Source organism: Coregonus lavaretus (genome assembly GCF_964263955.1).
Source record: "Coregonus lavaretus genome assembly, chromosome: 2".
Lineage (NCBI taxonomy): Eukaryota > Metazoa > Chordata > Actinopteri > Salmoniformes > Salmonidae > Coregonus > Coregonus lavaretus.
In genome coordinates this window covers 33,742,791-33,753,664 of record NC_139989.1, presented here as the reverse complement: position 1 = coordinate 33,753,664, position 10,874 = coordinate 33,742,791, and the positions used below count along the sequence as shown (strand labels likewise).

At 42.8% G+C, this 10,874-nt stretch overlaps 1 protein-coding gene across 1 annotated transcript; it reads right to left on the bottom strand.

The window, feature by feature from the left end:
• Positions 1-7,316: 7,316 nt before the first annotated feature.
• On the bottom strand, positions 7,317-8,942 carry LOC311101023 (complement C1q tumor necrosis factor-related protein 1-like; the record flags this gene model as incomplete). Its single annotated transcript, XM_084142031.1, has 2 exons — positions 7,317-7,864; positions 8,723-8,942. The coding sequence occupies 2 exons, from the start codon at positions 8,940-8,942 to the stop codon at positions 7,317-7,319; spliced, it is 768 nt and encodes a 255-aa protein (XP_083998157.1).
• Positions 8,943-10,874: the final 1,932 nt, after the last annotated feature.

Genomic DNA, 10,874 nt, shown 5'->3' with positions numbered 1-10,874 from the left:
AGTGGCTTCTTCCTTGCTGAGTGGCCTATCAGGTTATGTCGATATAGAACTCGTTTTTTCGCTCAGTATGAAAAATGCATGCACTTACTAAAAACTGTAAGTCGCTCTGGATAAGAGCGTCTGCTAAATGACTAAAATGTCAATGTAAAATGTTTTACTGTGGATATACTGTAGATACTTTTGTACCTGTTTCCTCCAGCATCTTCACAAGGTCCTTTGCTGTTGTTCTGGGATTGATTTGCACTTTTCGCACCAAAGTACGTTCATCTCTAGGAGACAGAACACGTCTCCTTCCTGAGCGGTATGACGGCTGCGTGGTTCCATGGTGTTTATACTTGCGTACTATTGTTTGTACAGATGAACGTGGTACCTTCAGGCGTTTGGAAATTGCTCCCAACGATGAACCAGACTTGTGGAGGTCTACCATTTTTTTTCTGAGGTCTTGGCTAATTTCTTTTGATTTTCCCATGATGTCAAGCAAAGAGGTACTGAGTTTGAAGGTAGGCCTTGAAATACATCCACAGGTACACCTCCAATTGACTCAAATTATGTCAATTAGTCTATCAGAAGCTTCTAAAGCCATGACATAATTTTCCTGAATTTTCCAAGCTGTTTAAAGGCACAGTCAACTTAGTGTATGTAAACATCTGACCCACTGGAATTTTGATACAGTGAATTATAAGTGAAATAATCTGTCTGTAAACAATTGTTGGAAAAATTACTTGTGTCATGTACAAAGTAGATGTCCTAACCGACTTGCCAAAACAATAGTTTGTTAGCAAGTCATTTGTGGAGTGGTTGAAAAACGAGTTTTAATAACTCCAACCTAAGTGGGGTAGAGACCTCTTCTCTTATGTACCTTTCCTTGCTCGACTGCAGCTGTTTGACAGATGTGTCAAGTGTGCAACAATCAAGCTTGAGACAAACAGAGCCTGGATTTGAACCAGGATCTCTGGTGGCACAGTTTGCACTGCGATGCAGCGCCTTAGACCACTGCGCCACTCGGGAGCCTATGTACTAGACAATACTAGACAATACTGGTTCTTTGTGATCTGTGAACCATCCTTGGACGTAGGAATGGTGTCTAGGGGAGCTGGCTCTTCTCACTATGACAGGTTGTTATGATATGACTGAGTCTCCTGAGTGGCGCAGTGGTCTAAGGCACTGCATCGCAGTGCTAACTGTGCCACTAGAGATCCTGGTTCGAATCCAGGCTCTGTCGCAGCCGGCCGCGACCGGGAGACTCATGGGCGGCGCACAATTGGCCCAGCGTCGTCCAGGGTAGGGGAGGGAATGGCCGGCAGGGATGTAGCTCAGTTGATAGAGCATGGCGTTTGCAACGCCAGGGTTGTGGGTTTGATTCCCACGGGGGGCCAGTATAAAAAAAATAATATATGTATTCACTAACTGTAAGTCGCTCTGGATAAGAGCGTCTGCTAAATGACTAAAATGTAAATGTAAATGTATAAACGTATGCCTGGTAACAGAAGAGGTGGGGAACAGCCGGTGCGCCAACGGATAGACTGAGTAAGTCTAAACCATGCTCAAGTCTCTACTCTGATTGGCCAGCAGAGAGGTGGGAAACTCTCTCTGTCAGAGTATTTGAGGAACAATCTGAAACAATGGATTTAGTTCTCTGAAGTGCCCTGCGAGGTATTTCAAAGAGCCCGTATATACGAAACATCATATTTACCATTGAAGGTTTATATTAATTAAAATAACTAGTATATCTTAGAAGTCGTGTTGACCTCTTTTGTTCCTAATGCCAGATTTGAATTGACGCAACTTTGACACAACCATGATATTTTCATTGTCTTTGGCAGAAGGCTACAGTAATCCCTCGACACTCAAAAGAACAGATGATAGGTCCTATAACAATGGAGGTTGCTGATTTATGAAGAAATGTAAAGTGGGTGTTGACCTCTTCTCTTATGTACCTTTCCTTGCTTGACTGCAACTGTTTGACAGATGTGTCAAGTGTGCAACAATCAAGCTTGAGGTTGAGACAAAGATGTGTCAATATCTTTATTAACAAAGGTTTGCAAAGTGAATGTAAAATATGTATTGGTCATATGTCATTCATGTTCAAGCAGAATATGTACATTTATTTGAATTACAAAACAAAATATAATGTAGCACCTTTTTGTACATTATTTAGCACCATAAGGAGACAGACAATCAAGTAACTTGAACAGCAAAACAGCTCTGAATTCATTGGAGCATTTTGTCATGAATAAAGGAAGAATAGTTCTCGAATTGTTTCATCTCTACCCCTGTGTCTACTAGCTAACTTTCTAAATTAAAAGTTATCCCCTGAATGGCCAGCTTCCCAAAGCTAACTTCTTATCAACTCATTCCCCATTCAACAACATTCAACAAAATGCTGTGTGAAGAGGTTTGAACTTGACTGAAGGATGCCACCTGTTGTTAAAAACATTGACCTGCATGGTTAGGAATTGGTTTATGAGGGCCACAGTACTTACAAGGGTTTTGGATAGCTTGCACTCTGCCATGCCATTGAAAAGCAACTGTCTGTCACACCATTAAACCCATATAGAATTATATTTGCAACTCAGTTCCAAATATAAAAGCCTTGCTTAGTCCTTAATTCAGTCTCTGTATTTTTCGCACTTAATCAACCCTTTGATCAACAGTTTATATTTGTTTTATCTCTGGACTCCCTTCTGCATGTTATGAGGGTTGAGCTCTGTCTGGATGACTGACTAGAGGAAACTCACCTTCACCTCTGACATCCTGTTTTGATTCTTTACTAAAACAGCCCCCCTCCCTTTTGAATACCTGTAAAGCCCGTCTCTGACTCTCACACAGACATTCATAAACCTGCAGTAATGCCACACATTTGCAAGCAATTGCAGTGTGATTTAAAAAAAACGATTGAAGGATGTTTTAGCACCATGTATTATGTAGGGTATTTCAGCATAATAGCCTTCTGGCAACTGGATTTGTGTTGACTTTAGCCTCAGAAATGCTCTATTTCCTGAAGCAATGTTACTGTTGGAGTTTTACTGGGTTTCACTCCATTACTTTTTAGAGTACCTGACAAAATAGTATCACACAAGGAACCTCTGATATTTCCGTAAAAATTTAAATTCCCTGATGTACAAGGTGTCAAATCTCACAAGACTTGTCTCAGCTGCTGTCATTGAAGGAAATACTGCCAAGAGAACTGTTCATTAAAAAAAATTATTTGTAACTTTTGGAATCAATCAATTCTTTGTGTTATTGAATACTTGATCCATGTCAACCCTGTTTGAATGGTGCAATGGTACCCTATTCCAGCTGGCATTGTTAGTCTCCCACATCAGTTTCTGACTATAGAACAGCAAACAGAAACAGCACCAAACTGTAAATTACATTTATGTATCCTGTTACCAAGGGATCCCTGTTGTGATCGAACTATCATCATATTATTTTTATTTATTCAAATTTGCAAGCCCACTGTAATGACTACTGTTGTATTTTTCATATATACAACTGTGCAACTGATATCAAGCTGGAAAATATCAGAATCTTAGGAACAGCTTTACCAGACAAAATTGATCAAGAGCTCAGAAACTGAACACAAAAAAACAGCATACACACTAGACTAGTGTCCAGACAAAACATCTGAGACAAAGGACAGTATTAGGGCATAGCACCAATCCGGGTGTTTGGGAAGACAACCAGGCTTTCTTGAATCACTAATGGTTTCAAAGCACTTCAACCTGTGTGTCTGTTCATGTGACAACTCCGAATAAAGCTAACAACCAATAGTGAAATCCATTACAGCCAGATGTTTATAAAGGAGATTGTGTGGGGCGGCAGGTAGCTTAGTGGTTAAGAGTGTTGTGCCAGTAACCGAAAGGTCGCTGGTCCTAATCCACGAGGCGACTAGGTGAAAAATCTGTCAATGTGCCCTTGAGCAAGGCACTAAACCCTAATTGCTCCTGTAAGTTGCTCTGGATAACAGCGTCTGATAAATGTGTCTTTAAGAGGACAATCATTTTCTTATGTCATAGGAGGGCTTTTTCCTCCCAGCCACCTTGTCAGCATATACAGTACCAGTCAAACGTTTGGACACACCTACTCATTTAAAGGTTTCCTTTATTTTTTTACTATTTTCTACATTGTAGAATAATAGTGAAGACATCAAAACTATGAAATAACACACAGTGGCTTGCGAAAGTATTCACCCCCCTTGGCATTTTCCTATTTTGTTGCCTTACAACCTGGAATTAAAATGGATTTTGGAGATGCAAAATATTTTTTCTTGTGAAACAAACAAGAAATAACAACAAAAAACAGAAAACTTGAGCGTGCATAACTATTCACCCCCCCAAAGTCAATACTTTGTAGAGCCACCTTTTGCAGCAATTATAGCTGCAAGTCTCTTGGGGTATGTCTCTATAAGCTTGGCACATCTAGCCACTGGGATTTTTGCCCATTCCTCAAGGCAAAACTGCTCCAGCTCCTTCAAGTTGGATGGGTTCCGCTGGTGTACAGCAATCTTCAAGTCATACCACAGATTCTCAATTGGATTGAGGTCTGGGCTTTGACTAGGCCATTCCAAGACATTTAAATGTTTCCCCTTAAATCACTTGAGTGTTGCTTTAGCAGTATGCTTAGGGTCATTGTCCTGCTGGAGGGTGAACCTCCGTCCCAGTCTCAAATCTCTGGAAGACTGAAACAGGTTTCTCTCAAGAATTTCCCTGTATTTAGCACCATCCCCATCATTCCTTCAATTCTGACCAGTTTCCCAGTCCCTGCCGATGAAAAACCTACCCACGGCATGATGCTGCCACCACCATGCTTCAATGCTTCTTCCGTAAAGCCCAGCTCTGTGGAGTGTACGGCTTAAAGTGGTCCTATGGACAGATACTCCAATCTCCGCTGTGGAGCTTTGCAGCTCCTTCAGGGTTATCTTTGTTGCCTCTCTGATTAATGCCTTCCTTGCCTGGTCCCTGAGTTTTGGTGGGCGGCCCTCTCTTGGCAGGTTTGTTGTGGTGCCATATTCTTTCAATTTTTTAATAATGGATTTAATGGTGCTCCGTGGGATGTTCAAAGTTTCTGATATTTTTTTTATAATCCAACCCTGATCTGCACTTCTCCACAACTTTGTCCCTGACCTGTTTGGAGAGCTCCTTGGTCTTCATGGTGCCACTTGCTTGGTGGTGCCCCTTGCTTAGTGGTGTTGCAGACTCTGGGGCCTTACAGAACAGGTGTGTATATATACTGATATCATATGACAGATCATGTGACACTTAGATTGCACACAGGTGGACTTTATTTAACTAATTATGTGACTTCTGAAGGTAATTGGTTGCACCAGATCTTAATTAGGGGCTTCATAGCAAAGGGGGTGAATACATATGCACGCACCACTTTTCCGTTATTTATTTTTTTGAATTTTTTGAAACAAGCTATCTTTTTCATTTCACTTCACAAATGTGGACTATTTTGTGTATGTCCATTACATGAAATCCAAATAAAAATCAATTTAAATTACAGGTTGTAATGCAACAAAATAGGAAAAACGCCAAGGGGGATGAATACTTTTGCAAGGCACTGTATGGAATCATGTAGTAACCAAAAAAGTGTTAAACAAATCAAAATATATTTTACATTTGAGATTCTTCAAATATTCACCCTTTGCCTTTATGACAGCTTTGCACACTCTTGGCATTCTCTTAACCAGCTTCACCTGGAATGCTTTTCAAACAGTCTTGAAGGAGTTCCCACATATGCTGAGCACTTGTTGGCTGCTTTTCCTTCACTCTGCCGTCCGACTCATCCCAAACCATCTCAATTGGGTTGAGGTTGGGGGATTGTGGAGGCCAGGTCATCTGATGCAGCACCCCATCACTATCCTTCTTGGTAAAATAGCCCTTACTCAGCCTGGAGGTGTAGTGGGTCATTGTCCTGTTGAAAAACAAATGAGTGTGCCTTGAATTCTAAATAAATCACAGACAGTGTCACCAGCAAAGCACCTCCACACCATAACACCTCCTCCTCCATGCTTTACGGTGGGAACTACACATGCGGAGATCATCCGTTCACCCACACCGCGTCTCACAACGACAGGGTGGTTGGAACCAAAGATCTCCAATTTGGACTCCAGACCAAAGGACACATTTCCACCGGTCTAATGTCCATTGCTTGTGTTTCTTGGCCCAAGCAGGTCTCTTCTTCTTATTGGTGTCCTTTAGTAGTGGTTTCTTTGCAGCAATTCGACCATTCACACAGTCTCCTCTGAACAGTTGATGTTGAGATGTGTCTGTGACTTGAACTCTGTGAAGCATTTATTTGGGCTGCAATTTCTGAGGCTGGTAACTCTAATGAACTTATCCTCTGCAGCAGAGATAACTCTGGGTCTTCCATTCCTCTGGTGGTCCTCATAAGAGCCAGTTTCATCATAGCGCTTGATGGTTTTTGCGACTGCACTTGAATAAACTTTCAAAGTTCTTGAAATGTTCCAGACTGACTGACCTTCATGTCTTAAAGTAATGATGGACGGTCGTTTCTCTTTGCTTATTTGAGCTGTTCTTGCCATAATATGGACTTGGTATTTTACCAAATAGGGCTATCTTTTGTATAACCCCCCCCCCCCCCCCCCACTCCCACCCTGTCACAACACAACTGATTGGCTCAAACGCATTAAGAAGGAAATACATTTAAGAAGGCACACCTGTTAACTGAAATGCATTCCAGGTGACTACCTCATGAAGCTGGTTGAGAGCATGCCAAGAGTGTGCAAAGCTGTCATCAAGGCAAAGGGTGGATATTTGAATAATCTCAAATATAAAATGACTTTTTTGGTTACTACATGATTCCATATGTGTGTTATTTCATAGTTTTGATGTCTTCACTATTATTCTACAATGTAGTAAAAATAAAGAAAGACCCTTGAATGAGTAGGTGTGTCCAAACTTTTGACTGGTACTGTACATCTAATAATATTGCTTTTTTCAATACAGGGGAGAAGGAATCTATGGACATTACCTTACAAGCCCCTAGTATCCCATTGCAGCGTATAGAGGCACTTAAAAGTGGGTGTGTGCATCAATGAAAACCCTGTGTAAAGAGGCCCCCCTTTCAATCGGAACCTCCTGAACTCTGAACTCTGACCCTCCCCTCAGGTCAGTTAGGGATCATGTTCATTAGGGCACACCGTTTTAAACACATTTTAAACATTTTGCAACGGAAAAAGAAAACAAGCGCTTCTTCCTGGACAAGTTCAGATAGTACCTCCCCGTTTGACTCTGTTTAGAGCATTTTCTTCCGTTTTGTGCCTACTGAAATCGACCCAGCAGGTCATCTCACTCCAGGGTGGGCTTGATGAGGTATCCGTTGAAGGTGATGTACACATCCACATCGTCGCTATACACAGCGTTCTCCCTCTCCCTCTTGTACAGCCGGACCCACACCTCGTCGTTGAGCTCAAGGGGCAACATAAGGCTCTGGCTCTGCATGATGGACCTCTCGCTGGGCTGGGCGTACACGATGGCCTGCTCCTTGTCATTCCTCATGATGTGCAGGTAGGTCTCCTTAAAGTTCCAGGTGTGGATGTTGACGTTGAAGAAGTAGATCCCAGGAACGTAGCAGTAGAACTTTCCTTTGAACATGTCGAAGTGGCCGTGGAGGTTGACGAACTCTGTGTCGAACACCAGGGCCTGGTAATAGTCCACGCTGTGGAGGGACTTGCGACGCCCCACCGAGAAGGCTGCGTCCTGGGTCTTGCAGGGGTCCCCTGGGGGGCCCGCCTGGCCCTTGGTTCCTTTGGGGCCCATTGGCCCTCGGGATCCAGGAGCGCCTTCCTCACCAGACTTCCCAGGTGTCCCCCTGTCCCCGCGGATTCCCTTGTCCCCTGTGAGGCAAGATGGAAAATATACAGCACGAGTCATTAGAGAGCTATGACACAGTAATGTAGACTAAAGGTCCAAATGGGGTAATGTTGAGATTAAAGTTAGTATAACATGGATCATGGAAGACTTTGTGTAGATAGATTGTTTATGATTTTCTCAAGTCCAGACAGGAATGTTACGTAAACTTGGAGTCACTCCAGAGTTCTCATAATTGTAGCCCATTCAGTATATGATAATTTAGGGTTCTGGAATTCTGCTTATCTTCAACAGGATATTTCTTTCTGCTGCTTTATTTTTGGAAAGCCACAGCATGTTTTTCCAAGCCAGGTCACGCTCTCTGGTGAGCACACAAACACACACAAACTGTTACGTTATTGGTCATGTATTCTGCCACATAAGCAAGTTCAATGCCAGGTTAATGTTCTGAAATAGCAGCAGACTTTCTAGCCTCCAGTCTGGAGAAAAAATTAAAGGCATTCCTTCAATGAAAAGTTCAGTTTGAAACACAACAGCCTCATTAAGTCCAGGGGCAGCCCTTCACCTCTGGTGAATCACATGTACACCGAGCCAATCTCAATGTCTAGAATCGTACAAAGTCTCTTAAATGTGTCAAATGCGAGCAGGGCCTAACTCTATAGGAATTTAGAGGTCCAATTGAGTAGAGCCATGGATTGGAATACACATACTCATAATCCAATCAAATGGAATTCAGTCAGATCTGGTCCCAGATCTCTTTGTGCTGTTTTGCCAATTGTTTTGTCTTTGGCATGACAACCACCATAGGAGTTGGCAAAACACCACAAAGAGACCAAGGATCAAGCTATGTGTATTGCAGGTGTAAAGGCACAATCCAGGCGCACCTTTGAGGATGGTCATGTTGATGAAGGTGCGGACTTCAGGCATCTGGTTCAGGCCACTCTTTTGGTCCCCCGTCTGAGGAGCTGGAGGGCCCTCCTGTGGCTCCAGGTCGTCACAGCAGCGGCGGCAGGGGGCAGGAGAGGCACCTCCGGGGGGCGGGACAGGGATGACCAGGGGGAGGAACAGGAGGACGGGGCTCAGGAGGTGGAGGCGGTCAAACATGGCTGCTGCACCTGAGAGGACAAGGAAGGTCAACAGACAGATTAGACACAACCTTTGACCTTTTGAACCTTAAAGGGATAGTTCACCCACCTGTAAGTGCTTTAAATCTTTGGACAACGAGAGTTATTTGAGTGTATTAAATCCAAGATCGGCTTATACCAAGGTCCCATTGACAGTGATGTTTGTTACTATGAACATGAAGGTACAGTTGTAAATTGGTCCTAGATAAAGCATTCATTGTGGAGAGAAATAGCATTTAATTCCAGCATCATATCAGATTCTACATTGTTGTCTATTACATGACTCAAATAGTATGGGCTCGATTCAATCCGTAGCGCTGAAGAGCTGCGCTACTGCGCAATAGAAATGTAAAGGCAATGTTCCCGTGTTAGCAGAGACTGCATTCATTTGACTCCCGAGTGGCGCGGTGGTCTAAGGCACTGCATTGCAGTGCTAGCTGTGCCACTATAGATCCTGGTTCGAGTCCAGGCTCTGTCGCAGCCAGCCGCAACCGGGAGACCCATGGGCGGCGCACAATTGGTCCAGCATCATCCAAGGTAGGGGATTGGCCGGCAGGGATGTGGGTTAGTTTCCCACGGGAGGCCAGTATGAAAAAAATATATATGCATTCACTAACTGTAAGTCGCTCTGGATAAGAGCGTCTGCTAAATGACTAAAATGTCATGGTAAACGCAGCATATGTAGGCTCAATCAGAAATTACCTTTACATTTAAATCATGCTATAGTGCTGAACTTCGGCGATACAGATTGAATCGAGCCCTAAGAAAAAACAAGTATGACAAAGAGGTATTCATGTTATACCATGAGTAGGGTACATTAGACTATAATGCACCTGTTCCCAAACTAGGGGTCGCGACCAGGGTTTTTCTTTATTTTTACTATTTTCTACATTGTAGAATAATAGTGAAGACATCAAAACTATGAAATAACACATATGGAATCATGTAGTAACAAAAACGGGTTAAACAAATTATATATATATATATTTTATATTTGAGATTCTTCAAATAGCCACCCTTTGCCTTGATGACAGCTTTGCACACTCTTGGCATTCTCTCAACCAGCTTCATGAGGTAGTCATCTGGAATGTATTTCAATGAACAGTTAAAAGTCAATTTGTGGAATTTATTTCCTTCTTAATGCATTTGAGCCAATCAGTTGTGTTGTGAGAAGGTAGGGGGGGTATACAGAAGATAGCCCTATTTGGTAAAAGACCAAGAACAGCTCAAATAAGCAAAGAGAAACTTTAAGACATGAAGTTCAGTCAATTCGGGAACATTTCAAGTAACAGACACATCTCAACATCAACTGTTCAGAGGGGACTGTGTGAATCAGGCCTTCATGGTCGAAGTGCTGCAAAGAAACCACTACCACAATAAGAAGAAGAGACCTGGTTGTGCTGGAGTCCAAATTGGAGATTTTTGGTTCCAACCTGGTTGTGCTGGAGTCCAAATTGGAGATTTTTGGTTCCAACCGCCGTGTCTTTGTGAGACGTGGTGTGGGTGAACAGATGATCTCCGCATGTGTATTTCTCACCGTAAAGCATGGAGGAGGAGGTGTTATGGTGTGGGGGTGCTTTGCTGGTGACACTGTCTGTGATCTATTTAGAATTCAAGGCACACTTAACCAGCATGGCTACCACAGCATTCTTCAGCGATACGCCATCCCATCTGGTTTGCGCTTAGTGGAACTATCATTTGTTTTTACTGGCCGCAATTGATATGGTGAAAACAATACCTTTGTCAGACAACCCTGTGAAACTAAGAATTGACGCTATAAATAGCAATCAAGAGAAAACTCTGACTGAACGACTCAAAAACTCCCCACCTTATGCTCTCCAAATGGATGTTAGCTGTGAGGGCCGAGATGCCCATGCATTGACTTTTGTTCGCTACATGTCGGGAGATGCTA